The sequence below is a fragment of the Rhinoraja longicauda genome, chromosome 16 (genome assembly GCF_053455715.1).
Source record: "Rhinoraja longicauda isolate Sanriku21f chromosome 16, sRhiLon1.1, whole genome shotgun sequence".
NCBI lineage: Eukaryota > Metazoa > Chordata > Chondrichthyes > Rajiformes > Arhynchobatidae > Rhinoraja > Rhinoraja longicauda.
This window is the reverse complement of record NC_135968.1, coordinates 44,755,597-44,779,281: the sequence shown is the minus strand read 5'-3', so window position 1 is coordinate 44,779,281 and position 23,685 is coordinate 44,755,597. Positions and strand designations below refer to the sequence as shown.

General features: G+C 38.2%; 1 protein-coding gene across 3 annotated transcripts in view; it reads right to left on the bottom strand.

Annotated features, from left to right (window-relative positions):
- The window catches only part of LOC144601507 (exocyst complex component 6-like), a 161,371-nt gene that overhangs the window by 60,720 nt on the left and 76,966 nt on the right, over positions 1-23,685 (bottom strand). Inside the window, exons 13-19 of one of the 3 annotated variants that reach the window (XM_078413722.1) lie at positions 21,151-21,248; positions 20,238-20,343; positions 19,387-19,496; positions 18,604-18,715; positions 16,988-17,122; positions 16,171-16,350; positions 15,485-15,514 (exon numbers count right to left, since the gene is read on the bottom strand). In XM_078413722.1, coding sequence (XP_078269848.1) covers positions 15,485-15,514; positions 16,171-16,350; positions 16,988-17,122; positions 18,604-18,715; positions 19,387-19,496; positions 20,238-20,343; positions 21,151-21,248 — 771 coding nt within the window. Of the gene's footprint in view, positions 1-15,484; positions 15,540-16,170; positions 16,351-16,987; positions 17,123-18,603; positions 18,716-19,386; positions 19,497-20,237; positions 20,344-21,150; positions 21,249-23,685 lie in introns of all 3 variants that reach the window. The other 2 variants (XM_078413724.1, XM_078413723.1) reach the window with 2 other exon arrangements.

The window sequence follows — 23,685 nt, the reverse complement described above, 5'->3', positions numbered from 1 at the left end:
GTCGAGGGAGGAGGTATAGGGACTGATGTTGCATCTTCTGCAGTTGCAGGGGAAAGTAGCTGGGGATGGGGAGGTTTGTGTGGGAAGGGATGAGTTAACCAGGGAGTTGTGGAGGTAATGGTCTCTGCAGTACAGCAGAGAGGGGTGGGGATGGGCAGATGTGGCTAGCGGTGGGATCCCGTTCTAGGCGGATTATTGAATTGTGATTTATGTCCCGTTGACTGAAAACAAATTGGAAAGATAAAAATCATGGATATTCATGATTTGACTGTTAGCAGCAGTGATAATGCACACTGTTTCTGTATGCACATAGATGCAAATGCAAGGCTGAGTGCATATGCATGAAGTATAGCAACTTAAGGTAATGCTACTTACCCATAGACTGAGAACTTCTGATGTGTTAAGATGTTATATGACCAAAACTTTAGTGTATACATTTAAGCAGATACTATCAATTTTAGAATGCACTTTCGCATTCACTATTAAGCACACAAATAAGATACAATTTCCACTAAATGGTAGAAAATAATAATTCTATACTCAAGGTTCATTTTCTTTTGCACATTGTTACCAGTTTCACAACTGTTGCTGGAACATATTTGTGGCAATAGATTTGAGGAATTAGTAATTAGAAAAAAAAAGCACACACATTCCTTGACTATGAAATTAACTTTGAACTTTTTCTCAATGCCACAATGAGCTTATGCATATTTTCTAAAATATCTAATGTAACAGTTGTATAAACTATTGATGAACATAATGTTGGGGACATTATAAACATGCAATACATTGTCATACCATACCACTACCCTATCCACTTACTATGGATAAGGCCAAATGCCACACAGATAGAGCAGAGCTGGAAGCATCTCGCGACCCTAGCTGCAGTGAGTTCTTCTTGGCCCCAAATGAAATAGATTTTTACACCGGGTTGATAGTTCAATCTGCTAAATTCGGCAACATAACTGCTTCCACAATGTCATGTGTAAATAACAGAGTAAAAGAGTAGTAGTTCATGTCACTAAGGGTTGGTGCTAATGATCTACTTAAATAATCAGAAACATAACCTGATGTTAAAATTACTTTGTAAAAATCAAAATATTTATTCTGAATTAGCTTTGAATTTGTTTCTATAAATTCTTCCAGCTCTGAGGCAGACAATATGCTGTTTTATTAAAATTAAATACATGTAGCATGATCAATGTATTTTTTTAAAAACAAACCCCCTGGAACATGCATAATTCTACAGTTCAAAACCACAAATACTCCCTCTAGATGAAACACACCATCTACGTAATCGCATAACCATTGTGGCAAATTTAACAATTAACTTGCTAAATACATCAGGCAGAAAAGACTTGGATTTCTCACAGTAGCAATCCATGCTTGTTAAGATTTTTCAGCAATCAGTAGGTTGAATATACTGAGCAATGGAGTGGAAAGTAAATTTCTACTTTGTATCAATGGCAAAAGTGAGCTACTGCATTATTTTTAGTGCATCAACAGTAACAATTATATCACACCGTGTTTTATTAGTTGTTTGCACACTGCAAATAATTTCCCTCCCCGACACCATTTTATTCATAAAACACCCCTAAAAAAATCAGCGGTAGAAACAGGGCAACTCCCCGTAAACAGCAAGCAATTTTTCTCTCCTAAATCTTGAGGCATCAATGCTACTGAGTGGGTGGAGAAGGGTACATATTCTTTTGCTCAAAAATTAAAATGTACAATAACATAATTTGAAAGGCTACAGTTTTGAAACATTAGGCAGGTTCGAGGACAAATTGATTCCATATCCTGACACCATATCCCCCCAGTTCAAGATACTAAACTTGTGAGAAATAATACATTTGTAATTTCTATTTTGCATTAAAATGCAGTGAAAGCATATAACCCTAAACTGCACCAGCTGAAAATCTATAAAATGAAATGAGTGCATAGTTATAAAAGTTAACATTTGTACAGGATTATGAAAGTTGCTTCCTTGTAAAGATTTTCCCCTTAGTTTCTTAGGGCATCACTCCACCTTATTGAGAAGTGGTTTCAGTTGTGTCATAGTTTTTAAAAGCATTTCCCTCTTGTTCTCAGACCTGGTTAATCAAATCTGTCACGTTACAATTTAATACCCTTATGCCAATTTTTTTGATGCAGATTGGAATCACAAGCCTCGATATACACAATTAATGTGAAGGAAATCACAAAAGTTAATCTAAGTGCCTTTTAATGCATTTCACTTCAATACCAGACTCCATCAGGGATGTCACTTCCTTTTAGGCTGAGGTCATTTTATATCAGAGGTAACACAAAACATTTTGACGTAAATTGATAAACAAAAGTACAAGATACAATCCAAAACAGCCATGCCCTGGAGTTCGCAAACCCTCATGTTAATCACATTGAAAAGTGAACAGTTCTGCTCCCCAAGCAATAACAATATGAACGAGAAAAGGAAGCTGAAAAAAAAAAATCAATGGCCGCATTTCATTTAATTACAGAGTAATAGGTTTGAGATACTTAATGGAGATGTCATTTTAATTTAATGGAATAAGTACTGCATTTCAGTATAACATACTGCTCCATCAAATCAGCTCCATGTCCTATTTATTCTGTCTATATAATGTAATAACTGCATAAGCAGATTAATAGGTTGTCAACCAAAATTCCAACATTCAATTTATAAAATGTAGAAGTATTTGAAATTATTGTAATATCACTGTTATGACTAACATTTGGGAAATTGTACTTCATATTTGAAGCAACAAAATATTTTATTTCAAAGAATAAGATCTTGTGCTGCACAACTTGTCACGGCAAAACTGTACAGTGGACAATGCACGTTATGCCACGGGACACAAGTTGAAGATGCTGTTGGGTGACAAATAAAGAACTCAGCACTATTTTGGAAAGTAGGCAATTAATCCTACCAAGTGTCAATAAGAAAGCCTAGAAATTTGATTCTGTTTTTCTTTTGAAAACAATACCACGTGATTCAAAAATTAGTTTTGCTCCAAATGCATTTGCGATCATTTCTGGACCAGGTACCTCCAGGCATGATCTATGGTAGTGCACCTTACATTTCCCTGCAGTTAAATGCACACCTAATGAGGTCAATCATAGTGAAATGTACAGTTCAGCCTCTTTCAACATGAACTGTAGTTCAAGTCCAGAAAACAGTCATAGGGCAAGCTAGATGTACCACCTGGTGGTCTTGGGGTACTCAATTTAAAATCACGGCATCTCACGAGGCAGCTTCAAACTGACTGAATGCTACACAAATACTTCCAAAGTCCACAATGTGTCTTCAAACTATCAGGGACTACTTTGTTTGCAGAACACAATACAGGTGCTCCTCGACTTACGATGGGATTACGTTCCGATAAACTCATCGTAAATCGAAAATATCGTAAGTCGAAAACGCATATCGCTAGATCGGGAAAAAAATATTAAAATTGGAAGTTCAGTTTCTACTGAATGTGTATGCTTTTGCACCATCGTAAAGTCGAAATACCATGTCGAAGCATCGTATGTCGAGGAGCATCTGTAGTTGACTAAGTGATAACACTGGAGGTTTCGGGAAGTGTTGGGGACATGGGAAGAAGGCATGAAAATGTCTGTCTGCAAAGGCCTTGTGTACATTGTCTTTAGAAATACCAGCTTGCAACTGGACCTTTCTGATGAAAAGTATGTTTGCAGGCTCTGGCTTCCTAAGACTGTAATAACTGAGGTTCTAGGGAATGATCTGCAGCCGAGCATGTGCCCAAACTGTTCCTTTGGTGGATGCCAATGTAAATGCAACCCCCTACATCACATTTATTCTTAGAGTTCAGACTTCTATATTGCCTCAAGGGAACTTCCATATACTTTTGTTCATGCCTCAACATTCCAGGAGATGAAATTAGAGCAATGAAGGTACGAATATAGTTGTGGATAATGCTGTTGGCTTCCTGAAAATGAGATGTTGTCAACATTAATCGCAGGTGCAATGTAGTACGTCAAACAGATATGGAGACCCCATCGAATGTGCTGCACAATTTAGCAAAAGGAAAACAACTGGTGTCCAAGGAGAACATGGAGTCTCAGAAAACAAACCTTTGGCCAGATTACACAGCATGGAATCTCCACGCTTGTTTTTGACACCTCTGCTGAGAGAAATATTTCCTTCCCATTTGTTTAATCTCAGCCTTAATTTTGAACAAATCAATAAATTGTCCCCTCAGCTACTCATTCCTCCCAACTATTTTTTACAAAAATAGTGTCCCATCAACATTGCAAATCTCCCCTGCACCCTTTCCACCAGTCACATCTTTCTTGTAATGTGTTTCCAGGACTCTGCACAATACTCAATAATCTTACAAGCATTGTAAATGAGTTCTGACATACTATGCCTGAACTAATATTTATTCCTTTTTAATAATTTTACCTTCTCCTCTATCTTCAAATATCTGTGGACATACACTCCAAGGGCCACATCTTCTTTCACGCCTCTCAATATCCCACCATTTAATGTATATATTCCTTGTCCTTGTTACATGTCCCCGATGTAAAATCTTTCTGGATTAAATTCCATTCGCCACATTTGCCCAAATGAGCACACCATCTACATCCTCTTGATATTCAAAGATTTCTTCCACCCTGTCAACCACATAGCCAATTTTTGAAACATTGCATATCACTGTACCTTAATTGGTACACATGACAATAAAAGACCTTTGAAACATCAGTCATTCTCCCCATGCAGATACATTGTCTGAAGAAAGGTCTCGAAACATCATCTTTCCACGTTCTCCAGAAATGCTGCCTGACCCGTTAAGTTACTCCAGCACTTTGTGTCCTTTTAAGTCATTCTGCCATCATTGAAGCTCAATCTCATTCCCCAGCTAAACTAACAGGTCCTCTTCACATCCCGTGCATCACCACTGTCTCAAGGGCAACAGCAACCAACGGAGCTGAGAAAATGCATAATATTCAATTATGCTATTTTGCAGCTTCACCTATATCACTTATAATATTTAAATACTGGAAGAAAAAGTCAATTAATTTACATATATTCGCCACAAAATGCTAAGCGAGGTGCCATTCATTAGGAAATAGAATGCACTCTGAACTCACAAAATATACTTTCTCAAAAGGAGGTCCATTCTCCATGCGAGGAGAGATTGAAAGCTTTTACTTTGGCTCACTGTTCAACATGGCAGGCAGATTCAGACTAATCAGATCAATATATTAGGATATACAATCTCAGCCAGATCCGATTGGCAGGAAGTGGGTGGAGAGATTCATTGAAGGACTAATGTTTTAAGTCAATATTGTCTCAGCACATTCAGCAGCAAAGGGATTCCACATGGAATTCCATGAGAGTTTTTAAAGCCAAAGAACCTATTGATAAAGAGGAAGAGAAAAGAAACACCGTCTCACTCTTTTCACATCCAGATGCGATCACGGCAGGGACACGCCGTCCTGCCAAAGCAAAAACCGTCTATTCCATTCATGTTGCTTTTAATCCCAGACATAAATGCAGGCTCCTGGAAACTGTGCCACATCAGGTAGATAATTGATCTTACCATGCAACCTTTATTTAGTTTAGAAATACAGCGCTGAAACAGGCCCTTCAGCATACTGATTCCACACTGACCAGCGATCCACGTACACTAATTCTATCTTAGATACTAGGGACAATTTACCGAAGCCAATTAACCTACAAACCCACATGTCTTCGGAGTGGGGAGAAACCGGAGCACCCGGAGGAAACCCACGCAGTCACGGGGAGAACGTACAAACTTCATACAGACAGCACCCTTAATCAGGATCAAATCGGGATCTCCGGCGTTGTAAGGCAGCAACACTACCGCTGCGCTCCCGTGCCACCTGAATATATTGCTATTCTTTAGCTTCTCATGGGGTCTCTCCCATAGAGCTTGCCATTAGAAATATAAGTAGGTCAATTGGGTAAGAGAGGATAGGATGTGGAGCAATTGTGACTTGAGTAATCATTAAGTGAAAGCAAAGATAGACGCAAAAGCTGGAGTAACAGCGCGACAGGCAGCATCTCTGGAGAGAAGGAATGGGTGACATTTCGGGTCGGGACACTTCTTCAGACTACGTGAAGGGTCTAGATCCAAAACATCACCCATTCCTTCTCTCGAGATGCTGCCTGTCCCGCTGAGTTACTTCAGCTTTTTGTGTCTATCTTCGGTTTAAACCAGCATCTGCAGTTCCTTCTTACATATTAAGTGAAAGCACCTGTTTAGTAGTGACCCTTCTTGAATAAATGTACGAGGGAGCAGTATTTTCAATGTGCTCCCTCACTTTGATTTATCTTGTGCAGCCAAAACCTTTCTCGAAGCGTTGATCTATGTTGTTCAGAAATCCTTACTCTTGGAGTTATCTTAAGCCACTTCTAACCAGGTTTTTCTCTTGGTGATTTGGGAGAGTTTTGTTGGCTTTCAGAAACACTTATGGAAGAAAGAGCTTTGTTGCTCAACACTGTAAATTTGGGTGGCTCTCCTCAAAAGCACTTTTAGAAGAGAAGCTGGTTGCTGTAAATTCAGGAACCTTCTTCCTCTTCCCGCAGACTGCTCTCTCATCAGTGGCAGTCCTGTTGCAAGTTGTGCAAATCCAAGGAGGGAAATCCTTCTGAATGCCATGCTGCAAAAGACCAGCTGCCATACTAACCTATTCAAGTGTTATCAGGAACCAAGCATGTGTGGTTTAGCACCAAATGTTGGTGCACCCATAAACTCATGTTTATGGGGAACTCTGATGTGGTGTTCGTGCTACATGCAGGGATGCTTTAATGCACCAAGGTAAAGGTGCAATTCCATTTTCTAGGCAATAATTTTTTCAAACAAAATGTTTGAGACCACTGAATTATTCCTAACAATAGTCTCTTTAACAAAGCCTTTTCAACACAGAAAATCATCTCAAAGCTTCGCCAACATTGGGCACAAAAGCAAAAAGATTAAGATAGGTGGCTAAAGGCTTGCTTAAAATTATAGGCTTTAAGGAGAACTCCGAGTACAAGACAGGGTATGAAGAAAGACCTCCAGACAAGGATTTTCATGACATTGGATGATGCTATTTTTGTGCTTGTCTGGAATGGAAAAGTGATTAACAGATTCAGGTAGAGATTTACAGAAGCACAGACATGATGCACATGATCCCATGCAAAAAAGAAGTTAAAGCTGAGAGAAAGGCACTGCTGTTGATGGGAAAATTCTTGCGGTAGTCAGCAAGACATTGTTAGGGGTGAAAAAACATGAATAATGGGAGGCCACAGAAGCAGTCAAACAGTGTCAATCTTAATTATAAAGATGCTACAAGCTGCATGAAAGGCACCAGCAGTAGTTTAATAATGTGGGCAAAAGACAACACAAACTATTGCACTGCGTCACAGCTTGAAAATCTCTCTGATGATCACATACTGCGAGCAGAACATGCACATAATATAATAAACTTGATGCGTTTGTGACAATTCCAATAGCACATTTCACTCCAGAAGGAGCTCCAAAGTAGAAAAACCAAAAACAATTTTCCTCTCAAGTATTTCCGACATAGCATTTGTAGGCAATGGCAGAAAGCTAGATATTCAAAGTAATTTTTGACAATTAGCATAACTGAGCGGAAACATGCGTTTTATTACGGGAATAAACGATCTTCAATTGATTTAAAACTGGTAAGCCATGAAACAAGATTAGCCCCAGGTTCCAACATAAAACATGTTGGACCATTTATTACAAAAGATATTTAATCAATACAACTGTTCACTATGTAGGAATCTTGCTGCTGCATCCATTTAGATCTACTTTTTATAGACTGAAAAACCCAAACGCATATTCCAAACAGGTGGCTACTCTACAGATAAAAATGAAACAATCCAAGACTTTCTCCAAGCGTGTCTCACATTCCATACTCATGCCAGAAAGAGTCTGCGAGGCCATAAACTGTCAGCCCATTACTTATTGTGGTCATTTCAGAGGGAGCTCCAAAGTGGGAACCAAGAACAATTTTCAGATCGGTTCTCCTTTCACAACCCCAGCAAAGGAATAAATTAATAAAAGGGCCCCATGTCCAATTCAGAACACTGGTATCGAAAAATATTTCCAAACACCTCAAAAAAGGGATCAGGTAAGTAAATTCCATGAAGTCTCACCTTTGTGTAATTAAATAAAATGTTATGTTAAATCTGTTAATCATTTTGGTCTATGGAGGTTCGGTTCAGAAGCAAACATATCAACAAATTAAGCCCAGGTGGAACAATAGAATATTTGTGATAAGCTTAGAGTTAAACTAGATTGGAAAGATCAAAGCTTAATGCAAAAAAAAAATTCCCTACACTATTCTAATAAAGGGCATTTTGAAGTATACATTGAACTATATTGATAATGATGGCGGCTCACCACCCCCTTCTTGAGGGCAATTAGGGAACAGCAATATACCCATGACATCTATATCCAATGAAATGAATAAAACAAAATTAGAATGCACAAGGAATCAAAGTTAGTGTTTGGATTTGATATTTTATAGAATAATTCTGTTTTATATAGAATAGCGTTGTGTTCATTTTCCATTATCAAAGCTATTATCATTGCTTAAGTAGCATTAATATTTTAGTTTATTAATTGGAAGATCATTTGTAAGCCAAAATTAAAACTGGTTGATCCAGGAAAAGAGCTTTCCTGAAGTGGTGGGTAGTCAAACGATTTAAACTAAATGCTCAACCTAAATCATTAGCAATTAATACATGAGGAATAAAACAAATATTTAGGTTTACCTTGAACATCATTTTATGGCTAAATTCATTGTGCTTCCATATTCACAAAAGGATGACCCAACCATGACAGAATGGTTCAAAGAGAAGCCATCAATAACAACTTGGTAAAAAAAAAGGGAATTTAACTTAGAATAATGAATGGTTACAAGACAACAATTTGCCACATTAAAGTATCCATTTGCCAAGAAATTAGGTTGGTAATTGAGAAATTGTTAAAAATAATCTCATCGTAGTTTCTCAATTCACCAACTAATCAAATGACCAGGTCAAAAGCAAATTGAATGACAGGACAATTTTCTGCATTCAATGAAAACGTACTGCTGAATCACAACTGAATTGCAAAACTATTAGAATAAAAATAATTAACTCAGTATCTTTACATGTACAGATTTCTTTAAGAATAGTTGCTATAAAATTGCTTTAAGATTCCCATTGGGTTTGGTGTACACATTTTTGCACAGCACATCACCAGCTTTGAATACCTCATCTGTGTTAGCCATCTAAAAAGCAGCTTTCATCGTTCCATTTAGTGTTAGGCATTATGATTTATGAGCTGCATTCCCCAAAGTTGGTGCTTCCCAAATTGGAAATATGACTATATAATCTACTAATTTGCTTTGCATCGAACCACTTACGAGTCAAAGGCCCCGGTCAGTGTCAGGATAAGACAAGGGACACAATTAACTAGCCAAAGACAAATGCATCTATCCTCCCTGCCATGAAGTGCCACTAAAAACTGCATGACGTGACATTTGGTAGAATTAACAACAAAGCCCATTCTCCTGCCAACCCATGTGGGCTATTGAGTGACAGTCTTTGGAGGCAAAATGTTAAGTGTTGCTTCATGTCTTCCTATCAACTGTGCATTCAGAAGGAATGAACAAAGAAACTGTAGTGATTCTCATCCCTCAAAAAGAGCACCAGCGCTAGCACAACCTCCATCTTTCATTTCATTAATCTGTAATTGATCAGATTAACATGTTCCTATTCACTATTTCCACTGCATTTTGGTTCTAGTACTGCTGAATAGAAATGGCAGCTATTTATTTATTTTATGCATCAGTCAGGTAGAATTAATACGAATTATTATGCATTGTACTTATGACTATAAAAAGTATCTGTTAATAGCATTACAGGTGTCACAAGTTTTTCTTTAAATAGTCTACCAGTTTCAATTTAACATGTAATAAGGCTTTAACTAAAACATCTGTAAAACCAGCTTCCAGTACATTCTGTTGCAGGTACTTTAAGGTATCCTGGATTAGCTACCAACAAAAAGTTTTTATAATCAGCTACCTGAATTAAAATTTACAATGTTACTCATTTTTGTGATATTTACCAACGTAAACTGCGCATTAGGATTGCTATAACTGACAACAGACTATGAAAGGTGACTCTCGTCCTAAAACATTAAAGAAGTTAATTTCAATCTGCACGCACTGTTTACTTTACACTAGTTTGTATGAGAAATGGTGGTGGGAGTTTAGGGGTGGGGAAACAATTTATACACAATTCACAATGTGTTTACACACCTTCCCAGTCATACAGATTGGCAAATGAAAACTGATCAAACATCGCTTTATATACAAGTTAGGGTTACAATGTAAACCTTATTTTCCTCCCCCCCCCCCCCCCCCTGCATCAATCTATTAATAAGGCTGAATTATTGGCATGCTAAAGTTTGAGAAAACAAAGATTTCGTGTGTAGGAAGGAACTGCAGATGCTGGTTTACGCCGAAGGTAGACTTTAACTCCCCTTCCCATAATGACATTTCTATCCTGGGCCTCCTCCACTGTCAGAGAGAGACCAAACGCAAATTGGAGGAACAGCACCTCATATTTAGTTTGGGCAGCTCACAACCCAGCAGTCTGAATATTGATTTCTTTAACTTCAAGTCACCCTTGCGTACCCACCCTCTCCATCCCTCCCCCACCCAAGTTCTCTGACTAATTTCACTGTCCTCCTTATTAATCTTAATGTTTGTATACCTCGTTGTCACTTCGCGCTCAGCCAACAATGAACCATTCTACATTTCCTTGACCATCGCCTGCCTTGACCTGTCATTTTCATACCTTACATTCTCTTTGTACCCATCCATATCTCCAGTTTCCCTCTCCCCTGACTCTCAGTCTGAAGAAGAGTCTCGACTCGAAACGTCCCCCATTCCTTCTCTCCAGAGATGCTGCCTATCCCGTTGTGTCTATCAAAAGATTTCTTGCCTGAATTCTCTCATGTTACTGCATACAGTATGCTGGTAACTTGGTTGCCTAATTTGCTCAAGCAACATATTCAAATCTTATTTTGTTACAAGAATTCAAATAACACAATAGACATTGCTATGCAGATCCATTCCTACCAGTTGCATCAGCTTTGCTTCATTTATCTATCTTTGGTGCATCTTTTGTAGTGGAACTAGCGAAGCTGACTCAAAGGGCCGAATGGCCTACCCCTGCACCTATTGTCTAATGTCTAGTAATGCTCTTAGAGAAAAAACAAATCACAATTTTCTCTGCTAACTTACTCATGTACTCAACATCAGGCAGTAACTTTAGGGCATCTCCATATATTAACCAAATGGCAGATGCTGCTTTTCTAAGGGAAAAACCTTCATGTTTCTTGTACAAAAGGTATCTGCTGGACAGGATTCACCATAAACGAAAGATGGCATAATTCACAACCATTTCTCATCAAGTCAGTTAACTTGCAAAGATTTGCATTTAATTAACGTTGCCTGCAAGGTTATCTTAAAATGCTTTAAATATTTACACCAAAACCAAAAAATACATTTGCATTTTCAATTGACCTATCCATCATCAGAATACATTTTATCTCACTTGAATGTTTCAGATAAATGGTTTTCAAGATTACTTTACAAGTTATATCCTCAAATTGGGAATAAGAAAAAGTGAAGCCATCAAAGACCCTTCTGTGAAGAGGACATTAATAGTCAAAAATTTGTGTTTTACGAACTGGGTTTTTTAAAAAAATGTGCAGAAGGTGATCAATGAGTGGAAGGCAGTGGATGGTGTGTACATGGATTTTTGAAAGGCATTTGGTAAAGTTCCTCATGGTAGGCTGAGCCACCAGATTAAGCTGAATGGGATCAATGACTTGATTGTTTGGGTTCAGAACTGGCTTAGTCATGGAAGTCAGAGGATTGTGGAAACGGGGGTGTAATTCTGGCTGGAAATCTATACAACAGTTGTTCTCAATTCGACCAACCACAAATATCAATTTCCCCTCTTCTGATTCACGGAACGCAATCCCCCTCTTCTAATTCACGAAAGCACTGTTGCCTTCCTCCCACAGTTCTACTGACAATTGATTCCTAGACCAGCACATTTGTTCCATTTATTCCTCATCAGACATCTTTGCTATAAACTGATGTTTTGCATTTTGTGCAAGTCCTCCAAATTTCATTATTATGTGAAAAGGCATTTCAGTCACGTCGCATGCAGCAGTCAAATAATTATTTTTATAATAATACAGCCAAATAAAACAGTTTGCAAAATGGGGAAAGTGGGGAGAACAGGAGAAAATGTTAAAAATGAAGCAAACAGAAACATAACAACCGAATGTGGGATGATCATAAGGCACAAAATCTTCAATTGATTTTGATCGAAGGCATTCACATTCGATCATTAGGTCTAAAACATTGAAGGGCCGTGAAGTTTGGAAAAGATTCAGGGAAGCATTGAAAAAGAGATGCATCTTGAATACAAGTATTTAATTTTTATTCAGAATTCCAATGGCAATAAATCGAATAGTACAGTGCAGGAATAGGCCCCTCAGCCAAACAGGATCCAACTAAAGCATTGTATCTACATAAGCTCCATATCCCTCCATTCATTGTCTAAAAGCCTCTTAAACATCACTATTAACCACCACATTCCAGGCATCTGCTATTCTGTGTAAAAACGAAATGGCCGACACATCTCCTTTAAACTTTTCCCTTGTATCCTTATAGCTGTGCCTTCTAGTATTTGACATTTCCAGCCTGGGGAAAAAGGCCTACCCTATCTACGCCTCTCATAATTTTCTAAACTTCTATCAGGTCTGCCCCCCAGCCTCCAACACTCCAGTAAAAACAATTCGAGTTTGTCCAACTTCTCCTTGCAACTAATGAGGTGACCAGAACTGCACATAATTCTCCAAATGCAGCTCACACTTGAATGGATTAAACTCCATCTGCCATTTCTTTGCTCATATCTGTAACTGATCTACAACCTACAAGGCAACATCTTTTCTTTCAAAAGATGGAATAAATTTACAGAACTATCCACTTCATCACGTTCTTCAAATATAATGAAATTGTTAATTGTAAAAAACATTTTTTTATTAACTTAATCCTATAAATTAAGAATACTGAGAATATACAGACCAATAATTGATTAAAAAAATCAACAACCAAGTTATTAGTATTTATTAATATCTTAAAACACAGGAGTGTTGAATGATGACCCATGTGTTGCTCAATCCCACCAGTACAAAGTGATGATATCATTATACCTCTGATTTTGTTAGGTATGGCTTGCTGTCCACAATTGCCACATTTTCACTAGCACCAAACTTGCCAAATTTTGATCCATAGGGCTGATCTTGCTTCCCAAACGGAAGCAGAGTGGCGTGGCTTTGTGTGCAAAATGGGCCTCAAACAGGTAAGTACAGGCAGAACAAGCTCCATCCACAAAACTAATCTAGAAAAGACTAACATATGGCTAAGAAATGCTATCATCTTTGCAGTGTGTCAAAGCGGCCAAGTTATTTCACCATCCCCAACCTTTCAGATGATCTCTATATTCAGAAACAAATAAAAATATTTAAAGACTTAAATAATAATTCTCACTTTTGTCAAGTCAAGTTTATTTGTCACATACATATACAAGATGTGCAGTGAAATGAAAGTGGCAATGCCTGCGGATTGTACTAAAACTACAAACAGAATAGATTTTTTTTTTTTTTTAACACAAAAAATAAATTAATACAGTAAATTAAATTAGTCCCTGGTGAAATGAGAGTTAACAGTCCTGATGGCCTGTGGGAAGAAACTCCGTCTCATCCTCTCCGTTTTCACAGCGTGACAGTGGAGGCGTTTGCCTGACTGTAGCAGCTGGAACAGTCCATTGCTGGGGTGGTAGGGGTCCCTCATAATGTTGCTGGCTCTGGATCTGCACCTCCTGATGTATAGGTCCTGCAGGGGGGCGAGTGTAGTTCCCACAGTGCGTTCAGCCGAACGCACTACTCTCCGCAGAGCCTTCCTGTCCTGGGCAGAGCTGTTCCCAAATCAGATTGTGATGTTCCCGAACAAGATGCTTTCTACAGCCCCAGAGTAGAAGCACTGAAGGATCCTCAGAGAGACTCTAAATTTCTTCAACTGTCTGAGGTGGTAAAGGCGCTGCCTTGCCTTACTCACCAGCATGGCAATGTGTGTTGTCCTCTGTGATGTAGACTCCCAGGTATTTAGCGCTGCTCACCCTATCCACAGTAATCCCATTTATCTCCAGTGGCATGTACGTCCTCGGATGTTGAGCCCTTCTAAAGTCTACAATCAGCTCCTTAGTTTTTGTGACATTCAAGAGGAGGCTGTTGTCCTGACACCAGCGTGCCAGATCAGCCACCTCCTCCCGGTAGGCCTTCTCATCGTTATCGGAGATCAGGCCCAACACCACAGTGTCATCAGCAAACTTGATGATGGAGTTGTTATATGTACTTATACAAATTCATTCAAATGACTAGATTCATAGGTCTACCATGGCAAATTCCCAAAACATACTGCAAAATGCAAGGACTTCCTGCATTGCTGTTCGGATCAATGAGGGTCCCCGGACATGGGATCGCTGAGAGATTGCCGGCAGAGCTTGACCAGTAATCTTGGGGCATTTGCATTTAAATGGCCCTCACATAACTCGCACAAATGTACATGGGTAGTATCAGTAGTTCCGTATTAAAGCAGTAAAGTCCAACAAATTCCTGGCCTATTTGTCTGTATTAGAATAGTCATATTTGTAAGATAAGTGTTTCAAACAAAAATAATGCAATGTTATTGGTATTCAATTGACATACAAATTAAAAAATTGCACCTTCTTGACACGTCGCATCATAAATGTACATTGTCTTTTGGCTACTGCATGTTGTTCTTGGGGTAGGTCTGTAGCAGGAGAATCAAGAGTCGAGGGGCACATGAAAGAGAATAAATTGCAGGGAGATGTGCTGGAATAGGATTGATAGAGTGCTCCGATAGCTAGCATAAACTTGATGGAGCAAATGACTTCCCAAGTGTTAAGGAAATATGATAAAGATTATGTCACACAGAGTGCACTAAGCAATAAAAGACTACGCTGCAATTATATCTTCAAATTTTTGCCTGAATGTTTTTGCAGGCAATCACTGCTGATATGCATTAAGCTAAAAAAAATATTAATGATTGTTGAATCTTTTGAGGGGTTAATTCTGTTATAAACTACTAATGACTATTGAAGTAGTCAGTGATGCATATTAAAAACTATTCTATCACAGAATGTTACTGTTAATCAGTTCCTGCCTATTTTAATCCCGCTGGTTTGTTCTAAACAGAATATGCACAGCCATTACTGGGGAAAGGACAAGTTTAGTTGCTGATTTTAAATTTATATGAAGGCTACTGGACTTGAGCAACAAACCTACAGTCAGTTCATAGCCTTCAGACGTGCATGCTTTCTTCAGCTACTCACCGACATTGCTGCGTGGTGACTGACGTTATTCTGAGAAGGAACCCAGCAAGGAAATCAAAACAAAAAAAATCAAATGTAAACATGCGCAGAGAGAAGTGTGAACACCAATAATAGTTAAATTAATTTGTAAAGCAAAATCATACCATTACTATTAAGATCAGCTGCTAGATGCACATCTTCACATTACAAAAGCATAGAATGTCCACATCAATCCACTTCAATAATGGTCATAATTGTGCACTAATCATATTCAAATCATACTTAGATTTATGAGAGAATTATGCTGTAAATTAGATAGCAAAATTCAACATTTCAATTCCATCAATTCTGCTGCACTGTGAAAAGAAGGGCATTCTTATTTTGAGGGTTATTTTGTTTGATCATCAAAGGCAGAGCAATTTATTGAGACCTACTGTTTAAAAAAAATAAAACTGGATTAGCGCCACCTGCAGAACTAATTGGAGTTATGAAGCATGTTTGCTTCTCCGCTTGTGTATCGAGGCCACAAGGACGCCACTTAGAAAGAAAATTGCATTGAAATGAAAAACTATCTACAAAAGGTCTTAAAAACTGTAAACATGAATAGTAGAGGGAAATGTTGCCAGTTTAAGGACCTAACAAAAGACTTTAAAGCAATCAAAACATGCACACATATTAGTATTTTCATACTCATACTTGATACTCACAGGCAAATGCGTAAAAACTTGAAAAGTGCTCCGGAGAAAATTTATAAGATCCATTAAATAGCCACTGGCTCGACCATTGGGTTCGGTCATAGTCCATTCATAATCAGCTAGTTGTATGAATTCATCAATTTTATGGTTGAGCTTTGTATAGATTTCTCCTTCTGCTGCATGTCTGGCATCCTGCATTAAACAATCATTTGAATTAACTGATACTTTCATGTTACCCATCACATGGCATGATCAATCCAAATATTTCACTATTTTTATACAAATTTCTCCAGTATACACGCAGATAAAACATGTCAGGCATTCCAAAATAAAGTATTTTATGATAATCAAAAAAAGCTGCAGATGCTGTAAATCTCAAATCAAAACAGAAAATTCTGAACATAGACAGCATTTGTGAAAAGAATAACAGTTGATTTTTCTGCTCCAGATCTAGACCCCAAGTAATTTAATTACCACATACTTGCATCTTCGGGATCAAAGCATACTTATGATTCTCTTACAATTAGAAAATAAGCTTTAAATATAGAATATGAACTATTTACAATTCTGCAACATAGAATGATCAAATATCATAGAGGGTTATGAAATGTTTTATGAACTAATAGATTTTTTTATCAATATTTTTTTCCACCAGGTTTCATATTGCCAGAGAATTTTCAGGCTGACCAAGCTCCTTTTATGATCCTACAGTGCATAGTCACAGACACAACTATCAAAGCTACTAAAATAACTGTTGCATACATGACTACGGTAATTACAGGGTCAATTTCTGAATACTGATTGCTAAACACATCCATACTGCACATACCTTGAATGTGGATAGGCCATAAAGTCGCGTGGTGTGCACAGTCTCAGGGGAAACATTGGTTATGTTTGTTATAAAGTCTTCAAGGTATTTACAGGCCTGCTCCAGATGTGTTGTATTTATGATGATTTGTACAAGCTACAACATGCAAAAAATATTTCCAGTGAAACTTTGCTTGCACCTTTTGGCAGTTAACATTTTGTAGCACTACCCTAAATTGATGCATTTCATTCTGGGCAACATCTATAAAAGTGCCTTACAACCATTGTTATTATTTCAACCATCAGTAACAAGAGTTACTTATTAGACATTTACTAGATTGCAGCACACTAGACCCATGTAGAACAATTATTTAACTGTTTAGCAAACACAACGTATAGACTAAAAAAAAATCACTGCAATTTAGGTGACCCAAGACGCACTAGCTTCTCATTTTCAGCCTACAAACAGCTAAAATTGGCCTGTTTCCTTAATCATCGTTACTTCTTTGCATATCTTTCATTCATCGTTCTTTATCTCTCCACATCACCGTCTATATCTCTTGTTTCCTTTATCCTTAACCAGTCTGAAGAAGGGTCTCAACCCGAAACGTCACCCATTCCTTCTCTCCAGAGATGCTGCCTTTCCCGCTGAGTTACTCCAGCTTTTTGTATCTAATTATGGTTCCATTGTTTATTATTTTTCTCATGTGGATAGGTGCTTCAGGGCGCGGCTCGGCTGCGGGCCTTAACATTGCCGGCGCAGCTCGGCTGCGGGACGTTTCAGTGCCCGGTGCGGCTCGGCTGCGGGCCTTAACATTGCCGGCGCAGCTCGGCTGCGGGCCGTTTCAGTGCCCGGTGCGGCTCGGCTGCGGGCCTTAACATTGCCGGCGCAGCTCGGCCGCGGGACGTTTCAGTGCCCGGTGCGGCTCGGCCGCTGGACTTAACATCGCCCGGTGTGGCCGCGGGACGTTTCAGTGCCCGGTGCGGCTCGGCCGCGGGACGTTTCAATGCCCGGTGCGGCTTGGCCGCTGGACTTAACATCGCCCGGTGTGGCCGCGGGACGTTTCAGTGCCCGGTGCGGCTTGGCCGCTGGACTTAACATCGTCAGCGCTGTTCGGCCGCGGGACGTTTCAGTGCCCGGTGCGGCTCGGCCGTTGGACTTAACATCGCCCGGTGTGGCCGCGGGACGTTTCGGTGCCCGGGGCGGCTCGGCCGGGGGGCCTTCCATCCCCTTGCGGGGGCTGTGCGTGTCGTTTGCCTCGGTAGGGGTCGAGCTGCCTGTCCGTGGGTGCGGGGGGAAGAGAGGGGAAGTTTTGTTGCCTCCATCACAGTGAGGGGGTGTTTGGAGTCACTGTGATGGATGTTTGTGTTGGGGTCGGGTGTCCTGTGTTCTTTTCTTTTTTGCTGTATTTTGTGTGACTGCTGAAATTTCGCTCGGTGTTGTGCCGAGTGACAATAAAGTGTTGTTATGTTATGTTATGTTAAAGAGAGTTAAACATGCATAGTTATTAATTATATTGTACCCCAGTGAATGCTATTTAACCTAACTCATTTAACATCCATGGTCGGCATACACCATTTTACATTATGGTTGGAATCACTTTCAAACATGAGTTGTTCTAGGTGTTAAATACATACCTCAGTCAAACCTATGTGCTGTTTCTTGATCAGGTTTTGCAAACATCCACTCAAAGTTCGAGTCAGTAGTAAATTGGTAGATTTTCTGAGCATATCATCTATTTCTGTCGAACTGAGAATCAAAATAAAAGATATGCAAGATATACTCAGTAAAAAAATGCCAAGTGAAGTGGATTTCATAATAATTTGTTACATTAGAAATATCATGATAAAACATTGACATATTGTGCCCTGGCAGTGTGTTTGAGATCCAAAGAGCACCTGATTTATAATCATCTCTACTGATTCAATGTAAAGATTATGTCATGTTGCTCTGCACAACAGTGAAATGATTCATTCAACTGCCTTCATGTAAATGAGTGCAAATATTACAGCAAAATAAACAGCTGACAGTGTTGAAAACAATTGTGTATAGTTAGACACAAGGAACTGCAGGTGCAGGTTTACAAAAAAAGTGCTAGAGTAACTTAGCAGGCCGGGCAGCATCTCCGGAGAACGTGGATGGGCAACAAATGTCGGGACCCTTCTTCAGACTGATTGTAGTGTTGGGAGGGGAGAAGAATTTTAAATAAGTACTCAGAATACATTTCAAAATGTAAAGATTCTACTTTGAAATTGCAATTTGCAAAACATATGAAAGAGAAATATTTTGCATTAAAAATTAATGTATTATAATTATTTCCTATTCCAAGGTGATATATAATAACCCTAAAACTGCAAGAGTTGTTTCAACTTTCTATTGCAACAATGAGATATGACTTTTGCATTTTGCATTATGAATACCTGCGATGAAGAGACTCGGAAAATTTAAGGCTTGCATAAATGAATTCCTTGAACTCTTTGTAGATCTCAGGAACTGATAGAGATACTGGAAACCTCTTTGGAAAAGGTTGCTATGAAAAGAGAGAAAATGTTTTTAATAATTCAATGTTACTGAACATGTTTTAAGTTCATATGGTATTATAAACTTTAATAGCAAGTACTTTTATGGTGAGTGATTTCTTGTGCATGAATGTTGGAACAAAATGCAAATAAAATGTCTGATGTAATTTTGATATAATTAACCCAACCTAAAAACTACTTAGTTCCTTCAGTTAAAGTTGTGTAATTTTACATTTGAATCTGCAGTAAAATAGGGCATAACTTCTCAGGATACTATTAAACTTACAGAGGGGATAAAAGTGACAGGAAAATCCCATTGCCAAATCAACATAATGCATTTAGCAATTTTAAAATGGGAATGCAAGGAAACAGAAAACAATTGATTTGGAACTCTGACCATCACTGTAGAATGCGGATACTTGAAAGTATGATATAATTTACTTCATAAAGTTATTCGTTTTAATTAAATGCAGTTCAAAATATATTTCACAAATATTCAGAACCTAGCACATTACATTGTTAGACGTGTTAAACAAAGTAAATTGCATTCTAAGAAGTGTTAAAACGTAAGTGTTCTGATATTGCAAAAAAAAGTGGTTTCACAGATTTTCCTTCTTGAATTGGGCAAGATCTCACCTAGTGTTTTAATGAAAAGTTAACAATACCATAAAACAAAATTTGCAGAATAAGCAAATTGGAATAAAACTAGTCATCAACAAGATACTCTTTAAGATTATAACAAAGTTACAGACCTTTTCAAGCTCTGTGTCATGAAATGGGAATCGACTAATTATCATTCTGTATTCCTCTTCATTTGCTGCAGGAATTGGACTGTAGTTGTCAGATTCAAAAATTTCTCTGTTAAAAAGATTATAAAAACTCCAGTGAAGCTGCATCATACGCAGATTGAATAAACTGTACAGAATGCAAATGCATAATAATTTGACAGCATTAATAATTTGGTCATCATTGATTAATGGAATAATTCAATGTTTTTCTATAAAAATCAAAAGTAACAATTTATTTTGGGATGGGAGATTAAATAATGGATGCCATTTAAAAAAAATCCTGTATCAGCATCAATCTACAGAAAGTGTGGCAAGCATTGTCGTTCCAACCCACTTGATTTAAACAAGGTGATGAGGAGCCACCTTATATAACTATTGCAGTCTTTAAGGAAGTTTCTAGGTTCAGAGAGAGCATTACAGGTGGTATTGACCTCCTACTCTTCCAACTTCTCCACTACAAGGCAGCCATGGATTTAAGAGCGTCTGTCAGTGCAGCTTCAGCAATTAGCTCCAATGCATTTTGCTGGTGTGCTGCCTCCACAACCTGTACTTTGCAGGTATAATACAGGTCATGCAAGTAAATGTGGCAGAATTCAAGTTGGGTGCTTTGATTTGCTGAGCATTGAGTGTTTTTTGAGCTGCACTCATTCAAGCAAGTGGAGAGTATTCCATTGCACCTATCATGCCTAACAGACAGAAGAAAGGCTTTGTGGAGTCAGGAGCTGAGCAATTCGCTAGAGAATATAGCCTCTCACTCTATCTTGTGGGGATGGTAAGTAAATAGTTATTTCGTCAAGTTAGAGGATTCGTTATAATGGTAGCACATCCTTTTACATCACTGTGATCACAATTTTTTTTAACATAAAATAACACCAACCTAAACACCACTGCCCATTTCTTTAATAAAGTTTCATTATATTGATCCCGAATTTCAAGCAATAGATCAAAAAGTCTGCTCACAGAAAATCCATAACCCTAAAAAAAAAATCAAGAACATGTATATTATCTGAGAAGAAACAACAAAAAGGTTTAATTCAGTTTTGGTTGTAGTAAAACATGAGAAAATTCACAAAAGCGGTTTTTGGAATTTTAATTGTATTGCAAAAAATAAAGATATTTTTTTCCCTATGGATTAGATTTATAGCTGTTGTTCCATGAAGTAACGTCAGGTTCATTGGTTTTTACACTACCTCTGGATCCTGGTGAGAACAGGAATAAAGAGGCCACATCAACAATATTGGGAACAAACTGCATTCAAAGGAATGCCCACACAAAAAGCAGCAAAAACCCTTGTTCACGTGAATGACTGAAATATCATGAGAACGCGTTCTAAGATACAACTTCACTTTGTGGACATTGCTAAACTGTGGCAAGGGTTTGGCTTCATTCCTCAAGAGTACAAATCTTTCAATTGTGTTCAGGAAAACCAAACTCTGGAAACATTTGAAAGATCAGATGACAGATTTGGGCTATTAGAGAATTCTATCAAAGGAAAGGTCATTTTATCCAAGGGACTTGAGAGAATGGGATAATACAATCTCATGGCAAACAAATTAAGACAGGCATAACATTTATGTCTTGTTCACAAAACAAGCTTTGGTCCAGTCATACTTATGAATAATTATTGACAGGGTCTATACAGACTTCCAAAAAAAGCGTTTTAAAGTGTGGCATATAATAGGTTTGTCAGAGAGTCTGAAGCCAAAGGTAGTAAGTAGCACAATAAGAAATCAACTTAGTGACAGAAAATATAGTCATACTGAATGGTCATCTAGCAAGTTAGATAGCAGTGCTGCCAAAACATCAGAGCTGGACCACTTCTTTACACGACATAAATTAACAACTTGCGGTTGAATGTTCAAGAAACAACAACATTTGCAGTAAACACAAAATCATTGCCAATCCTATAGAGGACAACACTAGGCCATCAAAGAATGTGCTGCTACACAACAAATGACATGTAGCTTTGAAAAGAGTGAAATGATACATTTTGCTAAAAAGAATGATGAGTACCAGTAAGATGGATGCAATTCTTAACAGGGAAGAACGAGGATGTATTTTTGCAAGGTCGATTGGGAAAGAGTACAGGATCATATTTTTCAAAAAGGAGTCATAGAAACCAAAAAATAGATTTCTGGAATTAGTGTCTTTCTAGTCATGAATGACTCACAAATAGTTTGTAAGTTGCCCAAGCCAGGGTTTTAAAATAGTTGTTCACCTTCCTATGTATAACTATCTGGTGAAAGTAATTCCAGAAATTTATTCAGAAATTAATCAGTCATTATAGTCATGATTCAGCACCATATTTCATAGTTCATTTACTCTTTTATCTATCTGCGAAACTGGATCTATACATTCTATGCTCAATACTGCCAGAACAGATGGTACTTTCATTCCAGTATTTTAAGTTACATGTGCATTTTTACTTGATCAGTTTAAGTTAGCATAGGATATTTTGTATCAAGTAGCAAAGGCAAGCGTTACGTTTTAATCTAAGCATGAGATTTTAGCTCAATTGACTACTGTACACAAGATTATAAAGTATAAAAACCTATAGAAAGTAAATGATTCCAATATCTTTACCAGTAGAGTTGCAAAACCTCACCAGCAGTGGCATGGGTGGCGCTGTGGTAGAATTGCTGCTCTGCAGCACCAGAGACCTGGATTCCATCCCGACTACAGGTGCTGTCTGTGTAGAGTTCAGCCCGTGACCTACTCCCACACTCCAAAGATGCATAGGCTTGTAGGCTAATTGGCTAGGTAAAATTGTAAATTGTCCCTAGTCGGTGTAGGATTGTGTTAGCGTGCGGGGTCGGTGCGGACTCGGTGTGCTGAAGGGCCTGTTTATCTCTAAACTAAATGAAGAAACTTATTTTATATACAACATATGATTTACCCGCAGACTTGAATGTTATTTGCCATTTCTGATGCTCTCAAGTTTTCTGCCCTACTGTTATGCAGCAAAAAAGGCAACTTGAATATCGGCACCTTCAACCTTTATCAACATTTGCTCCCTTGCCTGTTGCAACATCCACCACCACTTTCTTGTCTCTTTTTTCCTGCATTCTTTATCAATATTCTACCATGTCAACGTCAACTATTATTCTGCTGACAAATTGCAATAATAATGACTATTCCTGGAAATTCTCATTTATTATAACTCCAATATAGAAAGTTCTATCATGGAATCACTCGTTTGCTTTTTGTTTTCATCCTCTTGGAATCTACAAACTCTTCGCATTAGACATTTTGAGATTCATTTTCTAATTTAGTTTATTTTTTTATTTTTAGAGATTTAGCATGGAAACAGGCCCTTCAGTCCACCGAGTTCACACTGCCCACCGATCCCCGCACACTCAACGCTATCCTCACGCACACTAGGGACAATTTTTTAACATTTATACCAAGCCAA